Below are 14,327 nucleotides of genomic sequence, written 5' to 3' on the forward strand. Positions count from 1 at the left end.
GAGTGTATACTTAAATATTGTAACATTTTTATTTTCTTATCTTAACTTTTAAAATTATATATTTAGAACTGTAAATTTTCTGCCTTCTGGCTGCGTTCCAGCTTACGCAAAAACTCTTCAAAGACAACCACTCCTTTAAACATGCTAGTCTTCTTGTGATCCTTTATGCGGCTCTTGTCCTCCGGTGCCTCCATGGTACTCTTGCTCTTATCATCAAAAGCGTTAATCTCGTGAAGCAACTGAGTTATAGTTGGGACCGTGGTGGGATCAAATTTGGCAACAGCGCTTACGCTAAATGGAACACAAACCTTTCCCGTAGCTGGATGAATGCAAAAGGGGGCTTTCAGTAAATGGTTAAATCCTCTTGTGACGTTGATGTCCAGACGAGGATATAGAAGTCCAAGCTGCACTTCTTGCACTATATTCTTGAGCTTTCGGCTCCAGGCAGTTGACGTGGAGGTCCTCATAGAGTTGGCGTATTTCATGAAGCTTTCCCATACGAGTCGCGAGTGGGCTCCATCCTCCAAATTCTTTTGCAGATACGACTCCAATTCGCTCCGTGCCGAATCGTCGTGAACCATGTTTAGTAGTTTACTAACACCTTTGGGTGTGCCGAAAAGATTCTGATCTTCCAGCACGATCTCCTCGAACATAGGCTCCACCAACTTTAAGGCTCTTTTAAGGCTATGATGCGGTCGATCTCCCATTGGACATCTAGGTGAGTTACTACCCGAGAAGCTAACATATGATATGATGTTCAGATACTCGGCCACGGCAAAACGTCCACGTCCGTCCAAGTGACGAGCTTGATGATCGCATACCCAACAATGGATACCTCGACGACCTGAGAAAATCCAGATAATATGCTCAAAGCCGAAATCCTCACGTAGAGCAACATCCAAAATCCTGGCAGCCAGCACCATAAACTTCCAGCATTTAAGGCACACCCCCGCACCAGAGCAACAGGTGCGCACATCATCGTAATCCGTCATATCAATATCAAAGACTAGCTCACGTTGCACGGGCGTTAGTCCTCCTGGAACAGTACGATGGTTCTTGGGCCTGGTGTGCATCACTGGACCTATATCGATCTTGATAGGATTCCTCGAGCATATCTCTTTTTCCAACTCAGCCTGGTTGTCAAAGCACAGGTATCGTATATAAATATCATCCTGTAGAGTAAAGGAAATCTCTCGATTGCTGAACACGCCTTCCTCAACTAAAAAATAAGGAAACATTTTTATATATTTCATTAAATTATTTTGTTGCAACTTACCTAAACCATAAGAGAGCCACCGGTAGAAGGGCTGATGAGGAAAGAGTCGTCTGTAGTATACGGGAAGCATGTCCTGGAGAACCTCCGGATTATAGGCAGGCACAGCTGCCGTCTGTTGCTGCGGAGCCTGGTTCTCCTGATCCGCACTTTGCTCGGGCATTTTAAAGTACTGAAAACAAAACGGGTGTTCTATAGTTAAATACGAAAACTAAAACTGTTCTGGCCGTAAAGAAATCAAAAACATTTTAACTTCTTGTCGAAACCTTATATTTATATATTTTTTTGTTGATTTTTTTCTTTTTCAAAGAGAGATACACGATTGGAGCTTAAAGTACTGAAATATATATTAACGACATGCAATTGTTAAAAGTACGAGGCTAATTAATTGTCAGTTATGGGTCGAAACAAATCGAATCGAGCTAACACAATGGAATACCGTAGAATGAACCTGGTCAGAGAGTTCGTCCGATGATTGGCTTAGATTAAGATGGAAATCTAGGTGTATCATGTATATATATATATTACTATATAATATGTGTCTACTTTACGGCTAGGTTAGATCATTGTTGTAGCTTAAATATTAGAACACGCTAGGAGGGCGTTCCCTTGTTCAGCATCATGGAGCATCCAAGGGAGCCCAGTATTCCTCACAAATCTAGGCCACTGTGAGGCGTATGTCCTGCATTTTGTGCTGCTGCCAGGAGTGAGCTGGCTGCCTGGGAGGCGCCGTGTTGTATAGCGTTACAGAGGCGATGTGGCTGTTGGGCATCACCTCAAAGATCAGGTCCTGGTAGCCATAGCAAAAAGTGGAGCCGAAGGGATTAGCCGTGTTCGTCGAGCTGGCCCGATGCAGCACTACTGGCCGCTCCGAGGTGGCCAATGCGCTGCTTATCTCGTCCCACTTGGTGTAAGCGTTTATATTAACATGCTCTTGCTTCGTGGGCGTCACAAGATCATGACCACTATCGCTCATGGATGGGTGATCCGCCTGCAGCAGGAACTGAAACTCGCAGCGATGGTACATGTTAAAATTAAAGTGCCCGGGATAATTAGTGTGCAGTATAAACTTCTTGCAAGTCTGCGTCCTAGCGTCAAAAAGGACATCGATGCCCAGTGTGAAGTAGTTGAAGAAGATGTCGCTTCGCTTGCTTTGCGCTTGTCGGTTGACACTCGAGCTGTGTATCTTCATCTTATCCTCGCTTTTGAAGAATATACGATTGGGTGCACCCAGACTTGTGGCCACATCCTCGCAGCTATCGCCAAAAAGCAGTTCTCGCGTGAAACACTGTCGGCGTGGCTCCAAAGCTCTTCCTGAACCTTCAGTAAAGAGCTTCAGCTTCAGACCTTTCGTGTGTCCAAAGGAGGTGCGCAGAACTGTTGCCGATTCCAAGTACATCTGGCGGTGATAGCAGGCCAGCGGCAGAGATGGTGCCCTGTTCTCCGACACATTACTGCCCGCATAAAGGGACATCTTGGACACAACGGGCGAAGCGCCGTTTAAGAAAACCAGGGAACCCAGTCCATGTGCATAGCCAGAATGCAACTTGCTATCCACGGGGAAGTAAAAACTGAGCCCGCGGAAATGGAGAGCAAAGAGCTGCTTGGCTGCATCGTACACCCCAGGGTGGGTGGCTCCGAAAGAGTGCTCAATTTGCTCGATGCTGGGCAGCACCTCCGGGGAGTTGAAGTAGACACCGCCATATCTCAGCTTAACGAGCTTCATGTTAAACACCTCAATGGTCTTCAGACGCTGGATGACGGGATCGAAGATCAGGCGAACCCCATCCTGCGGCAGGTTAATGATGATATCCACACCTAGAGGATTGGTATCCGAGTATAGCACCTGGACTCCCTTGATGATTCCCACCTGCGATTGGATGATGGCAATGGCCTGCGAAAAGTGCATGCCAAGCACAAATTCCCAGGCATCGCACCCCAAAGAATTCTCAGGCAGGATATCCAAATCTAGCATCTTCACCTGGTTTTTCAAACGATTTCTGTTTGTTATTTATTGTTTGCGGCTGCGATTCGTCAACCTACTGACCTTGATATGTGAAATCAGCTGCGATTTGCGAATATATTTAAACGAATATATACGCAATTAGTGGCTGAGTGTATATGGCGTTATTATTTCAGCACTTTCTGTTTTTCAATTGTTTGTTCTTCAGTTCTGGTTTATAGATTGTTATGCTTTTGTTTATTTTTATGCAATTACGCAACGGTTATAAAATTGTTTAATTCGTGGGTATTCAACTACTTGTCGTGCCCTTTGGCGCAGCGATTAATTGTATTGTTTTCTTCTAAAAATTCGGACAAAGGCGAAATGCGCAGCAGAAAAAATGAGATAATAACAAAATAATGACGTTGCCAGATAGCCGCAGGCAGCTGATTTGCAAATTGCAAAACAAAAGGGTGTGGCTTTGCCACCGTAATAATATTATATTAAACTTAATTATTACTTATTATATGAAATCTAGTCAATAACTTTTGTATAAGAGTTACTTTAAAAATATTTCATGTTATTGCTTAATTTATTTGCATTATGTGGCAACGCTAGTTTACCATGCAACAGCTGATGATATATTTTCGCGCGCTTTTTATAAGAGAAAGAAACGGAGACTAAAAACTTACTTTTTGGATTAAACTGGAATGTTCTGAGCTATCCCGCACGTTTCTCTGGTTCTATACGGCCTTAAGTCTTCAGTTTGACACTTTTCCACTATTGTATGTGGTTAATTTGATCACAAATTTTAATTTTTTGTCACACAACTACTTGCAACGCTCCTGTCAATAACAAATATTTTTCACGACTACCTAATTGTTCGCTTTCCAACACTAAATTAACAGATTTTTCGATTTGTAAATATATTTGTTTATTTTACACCCCACTTTTCGCTTAATAATGTAAAAGACATATAAAACCATCACTTGCACCAAATTCCTATACTTAGACACTTTGGATTCCATTTTCAGGACACTTAAAATCGCATTTGGGGCAACTAAAACTCGCATCCGTTAAAACGTTGGCGCTCAAGCAATAATAACAATAAATATGGCCACAGCCCATGTGGTGAGGCAAAGTTGGTCGCTCCCCACAGAATGTGCAGGTTGTGCTTAAGGTCATCTGAGGGGCCAGGAACGGCACACCATCACCTCCAGTCTCCATTCGCCTTCCCGTAATCGCCTGACCAATGGCTGAGGATTTAATCACTCTTTGCAACTTACGGAAATTTATGATTGGCAGCACCAGGCCAAGGATTTCCTATAATAAAAGGCGAGACGTAAAGGAATAATAGATAATCTAGCCAACACCCACCATAAATCCTCCCCAAAGCAATTCCCTCGTCAGGTACTTGTAGCCTATGTCTCTCCTCTGATTGTTCCTAAGACTAATATAGTCCAATCCCAATAAGTAGTCCACCAGTGTGGGTTTCCGGCCCGTCTTCAAGAAGCGAAAATAGTTGAGGATATTTAGCACCAGGGCACTGTTCTCCGCCCACGTTATAGCCTGGCTGAACCACTCCACGCGTCGGGTTAAACGCCTCTCTTCCCAGCTTTTGACATAACCCGGCAAGACGGTCAAGACGAAGTGGAGTACCAACCGTGAAACAGTTAGCTTCTCAGCATCATAAGCCAGGACCAACAGCTGTTGGCCAAATGTGGAACAACGCTTGCCAACTGAACCAAACCAAATCGCGGATTGTATGAGCAAATCTAGCTCGGGTTGGATTTTGATGAACAAAACGGGCTGAGGGTTATATAAACTATAAATAGAACAAGTAAAGAGTTTTTTATATACTCACGGATATAGCCTGTAAGTTCTCTAGTAGATTATCTCGTATCAGTCGGGCTATGTCCTTGTTAAGATAAATAGCATCTATCTGGAAGGTAAACATGTCTCGTTTTCTCATTTTTAAGTCATGATTATCTCCATTTTAAGCGCACCTGATTTACACGTGGTACATATTTATTTTTCTCAAGCATTTTGTTTATATTTCTGCCTTTGGCTAGCTGTTCATTGAAATATTTTTAATTTATCTGTACTCTGCCCCTTCTTATCAACAATTTAATAGAGATGTCAATTATAAGGAGAACTCACTAACTATTATCGATATTTTATGCAGTGCTGGTAAACTACTTTAGGAGGCCGCGTAATTTTAAATAGTCCACCAAATAAAGATATTTGTTTTCTAATTTATTTGTAATTGAAAATCACTAATATATCAATTACCCTGACAGCTTAATGAAACTCCTGTTTTTTTTTTGGTATTTAGGAAGCATTTTCGTCCAACTTTTCAAATAAGTCTTATGTAATTTCAATGAAAACGAAACGAAGAACTCGTTTGTGAGCAGGAAAATGTCTCTAACGATGTTTGGTAATTTGTGGTAATCTTGCCTATTGCCGTTTACGTCTGGAATCACATAAACCAGTTGGTCAGTTAAGACATTTGGCCATTTGTTTGAGGAGTACAAGTTCAATGATTGGCCCCGGCTGCAGAAATTATGGTCAGTTGTCGGGTGAGTTTTGATTTTATAAAAAGTACATAATTCACACTTTATTACGCAATTTACAATTCGTTCGTTCGAGAAGACATAAGTATACATTACAGATTATAGATTAAAGATTACAGTTTACAGTCGAGTGATTGAATGGTAAATTCGTCTGAGCAGGTAGTGACTAAGGATCAGTTGAAAGCAGAAGATACACATAGAAGTTATTCGCTATCACAGAATAAAATACAATATACAAAATGTTAATGAAATGGCCATGGACACTTTGGAGCAAGAGTGCCCGGATGTGATCTATGGCCTGGGTGTGTGCTGATGTCCTAATTACGAGATATGAAGCTGATTCCATGGTCGATCGATGTGGATATGCTTGTCCCTCCTCCTAATCCTCATAATCCTCCTCCTACTTTCGGCTGATGAGCAATTTGGCTAACTCTAGTGCACAGTCAATCCTGGCTTAGTAATGGTGCTCGTGCAGTTCCTCATGGTGGTGCACTGGGGCGGTCTTGTGGACGACGGCGTTGAAACCATTGTGCTTGTCGGCGGTGTAGTCCACAGTGCGGATGGAACCATCGGGCTCCACCAGAGAGTACTGTCCCTTGACGGTGTCACCATCACGAGTCTCGTGCTGGGATTTCACATCTCCGGTGTGGAAGTCATTAACTCCGTATTTGAAGGCGTACTTGGGAGGGGCCTGAGGAATGATTTATAAATAAATTTTTGGTTTAGTGGGTTTGTGCTCCTTTTAATCCTACTTTCTGTACTCACATAGTAGTCCACATGTTCGTCATGTCCGTGGGATTCGTGGGTCTCATAGTGTGGCTCAGCGTGCTCGAGGTGTCCGTGTTCCTCACCCAGCGAGATCCGCTCGATCTGATGATGTCCGTACTCATGGACGGGCTCCGGTTCGTGGTGGGCCAGGTGTTCATAGCCATGGCTTTCCTCGTAGTACTGATGCTCCAGCGGATAGGCGAGGCTCAGGCATAGAGCCGAGGCGAAGATCAGATACTGCAAGATCAGATATGAAGGGTCATAATTAACAACGTGGCTTAGACCTCGACTAATTGTTTCCGTTGTAGGAGTATGGAGTATGCAAGTGCTGCAATTAGCGCTGTCTGCATTGAGTGGGTGGGAAAGTGAGGGGCCATCTACGGGCCACCGACTGTCTCTATCCATGTAATGGCTGCTTTTAAGGAAAATTTCTGAGGTTTTTCGTTGGCTGGTCTTAATGAATTCACAATTAAGACTTTGCTGTGGTTGACTGACGCTTGTGTTTGGATTTACGTTTAGTGGTTTCTTTGTGGTTTACTTGCTGGCGGTAAATATGGTGGTTAACTCAGAGGGAGTTTTATTTAACTAACGCAATTACTTAAGCTGGAGCTAAGCTGGTTGCCCAAAAGATTACCTTTTTGTTTGTATGATCGTTTCTTTGTGGTTTCATTTTAATTTGTATACAATTTAATTCATTTTTGCTAAAGGACTAACTTTGTTAAGATAGTTATCGAGTCTTACTACTAGTCTTGATACATGATCCTTTTACTACAAAAGCCCTATTTTAAGGTTTTGCTTTTGAAACTCAAAGTGAAGTTTCCTTTGAAATTGAAAATATTATCCCTATCCTAGCATTTCCTCTTTTTATAGACCGTTTATTGTTTCATTTTCTAATACAAATTTATTTTATTCAAATAATTAAAACTCAAAAACAACTTCACATCCTAAGATTAATATCCTTTTACGAACGGTGCTATTTTAAGCCACACTTTCAATTTCATTCACCACCAGTTCACTGAGTTTTCAGATATCACTAGATCTTATTGCCATATCCTTCAGGATAATTTTTTTGTACAGTTTATTGTTCACAATGGTTATCCTTAATCCTTGGCTGCTGCTGCTCACCTTGAAGGCCATTTTAGTTTGAATTTGAATTCGCGTTTTGTTTGGAGATCACTAGATGACTGCACGCAACGACTTTTCACCACTGAATAATGTGGTTGCAACGAAAATGTGCTGCTTTTATATGGTTAGGAAGAAAGTGAATCGGCTAGACTGGCAGCGGTGTTTCGGTGGATCGGCGGTTCAAGCAGCGGCGGTTCGAGCAGCGACGTCGCTGTCTTTGGTGAGCGGATGGTCTCTTGAGCCAAATGTAAAACAGTTCAGATGTGTTTGTTGTTTGCCATTGTTTGGAGTTTGATGTTTGCTGCCCAGTTGCACTTAGAATAAAAGTTTAGATATCAAATATTGAAAAGAGTCATTCAAAATCAAAAAGGTTGAAAACATCTCACAAACAATGTCAGTGTTTTAAATCTAAAGCAAAGATAAACTTTATGACTTACATTTTAAAAATTTTGTAATTGGTAAAACTTTATATAAAGTTTATTCTGATCTACCGATCGATGTTTTGTCGAGTGCCTGTTGTCCAGGACTCTTTTTGTGTCATTAGCGACGCATGCGATGGCGTTGATAAGTCGTCATCGCTGTTGCTGATCGGCAGTTGCAACATTGCAACAACTTTACTGACAGCCCCAGTTCGAGCTGAAGTTTGTTAATAATATTTCGGTATTTTCGCTTTGGTAAACTGCCAGCCTATTTGCATTGCAGGTCTGCATTGTTGCTCAGCAAGTACGCTCATTAAACGCAGTTTGACCTAAATTTCAGCCTGATGATTTTCGTGGCTGCTGCTGGGCAACTCTTTTTTTTTTTTTTTGGGGCAACCTTCTATTGCGGCTAGCCTCCGGTTAATCGTTTACTTTTAATGCGCTGATTTTCGTAAATGGTAAATTGTAAATTGAATTGTGACTGCAGGCTGGCCCAATAAAAGGCAATTTTGTAATATTTAATTGTTAGACATAAAACAGAAGTTTCGTTCGCAGCACTTTTGGGGGTCCCATATACTCGGTCTGCCCTGTACTTTAAGTCAAAGTTAAGTGCCACAATTGCGTTAGAAGAAAATTAACCAATGCTTTTTGTGTCTTTCGTCAATTTGCGATTGGTTGGCGCTAATTAGGCAGCGAAGCGTGGAATTTTGTGATTTGAGGGTTCTCACCTCGAAGGCTGAGTCAGTCGTTTTGTTAAATGCATTTAAGTGACACAAAAGTGTTTTGTTATATGGCTAGATTTGCAGTTTATTTTGTTTTTGTTTTCATGGCAATGCATTTTTATTACTTAATAAAGATCTAATATTTATGTTATTATTTTCATGAATTTTCGCTTACAATTTATAATTAATATTTTTTCACTGTTTTAAAGAAATTCCTTAAAATTTTCTCACCAAATTCGCACCATACCTTCGAGTTCCTGCCCATCATCCACTCGTTCAACTGATTCCCATCTTGGTAATCTAGTTCATCGGCAAGTTGTTTGGCAATAACTCGAAAATTACTTGGATTTGGATTTCGTGCCGCTTTGCAGCAAGCACTTTGCATAGCCCCGATTCACAGGCTCTCTGCCGGAGCAGCCATAAATCCAAGCCAATCGAAACAAAACGAAACGAAATGAATGACATCGGGTTGATGTACTCTTAAATACAGGCACAGTTTTAATTGCTATATTATGGTCGACAACGTTTGACAACATTGCAAGACATGACAAACCGAAAAGCAGTGGATAAAAACAAACATATTTTCACGATGATTACCAATCCAATAAGCGGCAAATCCCGATGCAGTACAAAAAAAAAATATGGCAAATAAAATAAATGCTTAATTATGGCCCATGATTTGGGGTCTACGTCTGCTTGTTTTCTTTTTCTCTCCGGCGAGCGTTGGCGTTGCGGCAGGTGGAAAAAATAACGCAAGTCAACATGCCACACACTCGACAAACGGCTAAAGTCTCCTTTGTGGCATTCCAAATGCACATATAGTCACGTACCACAATGTATCTGCCTCAGCATTTGGCAATTCGACGAAGCGCTGTAAATTGAACGCATTGCTGATACAATTTTGAGCTCTGATTTTGATTGCTTTTCGAAGAAGGTACATCGAATATGTCAGTAAGTTTTAGATGGAATTGATGAAATACTATCGTGATATAGTTCTGGTTAAAATGGGGTGAAGGAGGCATATCCAGTATAGTCTTTTACTTACTTTTTCCCTTAAAAATAAACCTAAGATTCATTTATATACGAGTATTCAGCATCAGCGAGTTTCCAGTGATTCTGGAATTGCTTGTAGAACCTTAACTTCTAAATTAATAACTCTATCGGATACAAAATTAAATTTAAAGTGTATTTAACTTTTCTTATAGATTTACCATTTCCCCCATTCTTCGTTTTTGTGATATGCAACATTTGTCGGTTGATTTCGCTGCTAGTTATCGGCTCAAAATTTTTTATTTTTCCTCGCTGTCGTCGTAATTGCACACAAAATTTTCATTTTGTTTACTCTTCTGGCCTACCCTCCCGCTCGCAGTCGCTGGCCAGCAGGTGTTAACTTTTGGTTAGCTATAGTTTAGATTCGCTGGTGTTTTTTTTTTTTGTTAGATTTGGTTTGGCTAAAATGTGGCTTACTTTTACCCAGAGCGTTTGGCCACTCAATCAATTCCCACTCACAAAAGTGAAAAGTCAAAACGCTACTCGATTGCTGTGTTGTTGGTGGATTTGTTGGTTATGCGCATGCGCGCATGTAACAGCTGCAGGTAAGCAGACCAAGCAATTACCTAGTAACTCATATTTACCGTTAGACATTTAGTACATGCATTAACTTGGCCAAAAGTAGTTGAAGTGCTCCTGCTGCCGCGACCAACGCTAAAGCCAAAGCTATAGCTATTTCTGGTGTACATTTGCGACATCGGCCAAACAAAATAAAACAAAAGCAATGGAAAAAAGTTTGCTACACAGAAAGAAAGGTATTGTAAAGTTCATTTATTAATTTTAATTTATTTATTAATTATTTATTATTATTTTTTGACAAGTACAAGGGATAACAAGTCTTAGATTCTCAATATCTACTAGAAAATAATCTGAATCTTATTTATTTTGTAATAGTTTTTGCTATTTTCAATTTTATAGCAATATTTAAATAACCCAATATCCATAAAACGTTTTTAAAATAAAAAAATCAATAAATATTTCTAACCAATTGAAGTAATTATTTTTTTATGTGTACCTCAAGCGATCGTTTGGCAAACATACAACAACAATGCCTGGCAATCAGCAGCCAACTTTGACTTTTGTCTCATTGTTTCATATTTATTAGAGTCCCGGCTGAAAACCTTACAACTCAACAGGCCAGCGACGCGTGCATCTTTCCAAAATTGTTGTGGGAATTGGCTTTGGGTTTAGTTTTTTTTTTTTTGGCTACTGCCGTTGTTGCTCTTTTAATGGTTATCCTTTTATGCGGCTTCGACTTACGCAACCAAAACGGCAGCGATTGCGGCTGCTGTAATTGAAAATAACATTCGAGGAGCTCCAAAGTGCCAGGGCATCCCAAACGCATTCAATTACAGGCAATTTATATTAATTTATTTGTGGGCAACGCGAATTTAACACGAATTTACTGGAGACTGGTTGGCTTGGTCTCGTAGCAACATGTGCGTGGTATCAAAGAAAAAAGTAAAGAAAATGTGAGAAATATATATGGCTAATTGCCAGCGCACATTGAACTTAAAAGTGCAAAAAGCAAACGGACAGCAAGTTGCTGCAGTTTTCCTCTATTCGATAGTATGCATCAGTCACACAGTGCGTATGAGCAATAAAATATTTCGGGGTGCCTTGGAAACCAGTTAATGACCAGTCAGAGAAACCATCATCACCCATTCAGTTGACACTATGGCGGGAAATAATTAGGTGTAAAAAGCCTCAGTCTTACAATGTCTTTGGTAAATATTTATAAGGTGGTTGAAATTAAGGACATTCGATTTGGTTAGTTTATTAAACAAATATAAACAACAAATAGTTGTTGGTTTTATTACACAAAATTAGATAAGGAAATCTGAAAAGTTTTTCAAATATAAGCATATATATGACTTTTGCCTGGTGTAACTTGTTCAAGACTTAAATTTATCCAAATTTTTGGTTTTTAATCTTTAATGTTTCTTTTTTTTAGGGTGGTTTTTAACCAATTTAAGTAAAATTATACTTCAGCACTTCAAAAAAAAATCTAACGCTGTTTGAAAAACTGATTTATTAGAATGTCTTATTAACCCCATGACGCCTGATTAATCCCTGTCGGCTTCGATTAGCCATTCTTCATTATCCAATAGCATCCACCCGTCATTGCCGTCAGCTTTGATTATGCATTCCGTGATATAACTGCCGTCGAAGCATAATCTGAAAAGCCTTTCAACGGTAACAAATAATATTCACTTGAATTTGGTGCGGTAACAGCTGGGGCAGTCGCCCCGGCAATTGCACCCGCCCCTTCTGGTACCGCCAGACAGTCGACTTCTGCCGCGGGTCTTAGGCTACGGCTGCTGGCGTTGACATAATAAATAGCTGAAGAAATTAATTAAATGCAAATTGCCAAATCACATAATCATATCATATGGCAGCTGGGACAGTCGAGCGACACTCATTTTCGTTTTCATTTTCATTTTCCAAGATTTTCCAACTCTCGTGTGTGTAGCAAGATGCGGAAAAAGACGAGAGTGCCAAGTCTTGTTCAGCACTAACAACAGCAGCAGCGGCGACGGCCGCGGCGTCCGTGCAATTTTCCAATTGATTTTCTTACAGCTCTAATTGTATCATTGACTAATCAAAATATTTAAGCTTTGCATTCACAGGCCCGTGGTAATTGTTAAATATTTTAATTTCCCTCCAAAGTGCCACTGCCATTTTCACACATCGAATGTTGAGTTGAGGAAATCGGGCGGCGTGTTTTTCCCATGACGACTTCCTTGGACTTTCGAGTGGCTCATTAATTAGGCGCCAATTGAATGTGTCTCCCTCTCGCTCACCCCACCATTTCCTACAGTGAAAAGTGATTTTCCCGAGGAGGAGACGAGTACTACTGTTGCAAAGTAGGTTAAATACTTTTACCTTATTCCGTAGCCGGCTAATTGCTGTCATTTTTGGCGCAGCTTTGTTTTTCCTGCTGCGGCTGCTACTGCCGAGCAGAGATGGCAACAAATTAACAACTTTTCAAGCTCGCCCGAACCGGATATTATGAAATTTTCCAGTTTCGAGTGCCATATCGAGATTATAAAATGGTTAAATTTATGCAACCGCCTGGGGGCCTGGAAGGCAGGACGAAAAAACCGGCTGCAGATCCCCTAATCAAGTTGTCAGCTTGGACATATTTTCATGCCTCCCTCCGCTCTCAAATATATTTCATTTTATTAGTTTATTTATGAGCTTGTCGCCGCAGGGACAACGCCCGCCATCTCAATGTTAAGTTTAAGTGCAATTGCTACTTGAACGCGGCCCACTGTGCGGCTACGTAATGCAGTAACATTACGTATACGTCACGCCCTAACCGAAATATAGGAGAAAATCATAAACACTTTCACAGAGCCCCTTCTCAACGGGGTGGTGGTGGTTGTGGTGCAAGACGATTGCCTCAGCAATTAGTTAATGACCGAATATGTATGCCGAAAAGAAAGAAACCGAACGCAATGAATTGGAATGGAATGGACTGGGCATAGTAGCAATTAAATTAGCATACAATAAAACAGCCGAGTGCATATGAAAGTTTGCCAGAGTTGGGATTACCAGTAAAGATATGAGCTAAGTCAGGATCTAATAAGTGAGCTATATCTATAATATATTCCATTAAGAACAAGCTACGAATAACTTATAAGATCTATATCCTATTTCCTATGGTCTTTAGCCTTTCCTTAACGAATGAGATTCAATTTCCAGTCATCTCAGTGAAGCATAAAAGTGAATGTACAAGATACAAATTCGTGGGTAATAAATCCACACAGCAAATAAAAATCGGACTATACAAATGTAAAATGCTAAAAAATAACAAATACAGTTTTAAAGTGCTTGAAGTGCACTTTTGGCAACGAAATTTCGCAATCTACGAAGAGTGTGCGTGCCACAAATTAAAGCTGCCGCAATAATGGAATAATAAATCAGCATAAATATGCATCGAACAAGATATATGAGAAGAGAGATGGAGAGAGAGAAATGGCGTGGAAAGCGAAAACGATAACAGAAATCAAAATGCATTTCGCATTTCCTTCCGTTTTTCATTTCTTCGACTTTACCTCAACTTGGCTTTTGCCATGGAAACGCATTTGGAAATTTGGAGCAATTAAATGGCAAAACATTTACACTTGACTGCAACGTGATCCGACCAATGGCTTCCTGAATGGGGGGAATATCCAGTTGAAAGTGTGCACCCAACCCAATCCAACCTGTTGTGGGCGACACAAATTAACCTACAGAGACTTATATTAAAAAAAATGAAAACGAAACTTCAAAGGCGGCAAGCGATTTAGATTGGGATCAAGATGCCGAAGACTCTGGCTGCACCATTTTGGCACCCGGAAGATTTTTTCATAAAAAATACCACAGATACTCGGCGCCTTTTATTGCAGCCTCAATTATGCTGTTCAGTGTGTGGAATTCTTTTGTTGCTCTTTTTTTCTGTGTCTTTAT

At 40.5% G+C, this 14,327-nt stretch overlaps 4 protein-coding genes across 4 annotated transcripts; all 4 read right to left on the reverse strand.

The window, feature by feature from the left end:
- Positions 1 to 7: 7 nt before the first annotated feature.
- LOC108109810 (DNA primase small subunit) lies at positions 8 to 4,092 on the reverse strand. Its single transcript, XM_017218534.1, has 3 exons — positions 3,908 to 4,092; positions 1,277 to 1,445; positions 8 to 1,219 (listed from the first exon to the last, which is right to left on the reverse strand). The coding sequence occupies exons 2-3, from the start codon at positions 1,434 to 1,436 to the stop codon at positions 63 to 65; spliced, it is 1,317 nt and encodes a 438-aa protein (XP_017074023.1). The 5' UTR covers positions 1,437 to 1,445; positions 3,908 to 4,092; the 3' UTR covers positions 8 to 62.
- Positions 1,536 to 3,611, reverse strand: LOC108109809 (UPF0183 protein CG7083). The gene is made up of 2 exons (XM_017218532.2): positions 3,321 to 3,611; positions 1,536 to 3,254 (listed from the first exon to the last, which is right to left on the reverse strand). The coding sequence occupies exon 2, from the start codon at positions 3,246 to 3,248 to the stop codon at positions 1,932 to 1,934; it is 1,317 nt and encodes a 438-aa protein (XP_017074021.1). The 5' UTR covers positions 3,249 to 3,254; positions 3,321 to 3,611; the 3' UTR covers positions 1,536 to 1,931.
- A 32-nt stretch (positions 4,093 to 4,124) lies between the features above and the next one.
- Positions 4,125 to 5,351, reverse strand: LOC108109811 (peroxisome biogenesis factor 2). Its single transcript, XM_017218535.1, has 4 exons — positions 5,222 to 5,351; positions 5,080 to 5,157; positions 4,593 to 5,024; positions 4,125 to 4,538 (listed from the first exon to the last, which is right to left on the reverse strand). The coding sequence occupies exons 1-4, from the start codon at positions 5,258 to 5,260 to the stop codon at positions 4,224 to 4,226; spliced, it is 864 nt and encodes a 287-aa protein (XP_017074024.1). The 5' UTR covers positions 5,261 to 5,351; the 3' UTR covers positions 4,125 to 4,223.
- Positions 5,352 to 5,799: 448 nt separating this feature from the next.
- On the reverse strand, positions 5,800 to 7,779 carry LOC108109773 (adult-specific cuticular protein ACP-22). Its single transcript, XM_017218447.1, has 3 exons — positions 7,682 to 7,779; positions 6,554 to 6,793; positions 5,800 to 6,479 (listed from the first exon to the last, which is right to left on the reverse strand). Exons 1-3 carry the CDS (start codon positions 7,691 to 7,693, stop codon positions 6,243 to 6,245), a joined length of 489 nt encoding a protein of 162 aa, XP_017073936.1. The 5' UTR covers positions 7,694 to 7,779; the 3' UTR covers positions 5,800 to 6,242.
- Between the last annotated feature and the right edge of the window lie 6,548 nt (positions 7,780 to 14,327).

Source organism: Drosophila eugracilis, unplaced genomic scaffold (genome assembly GCF_018153835.1).
Source record: "Drosophila eugracilis isolate 14026-0451.02 unplaced genomic scaffold, ASM1815383v1 contig_1104, whole genome shotgun sequence".
NCBI classification, from domain to species: domain Eukaryota; kingdom Metazoa; phylum Arthropoda; class Insecta; order Diptera; family Drosophilidae; genus Drosophila; species Drosophila eugracilis.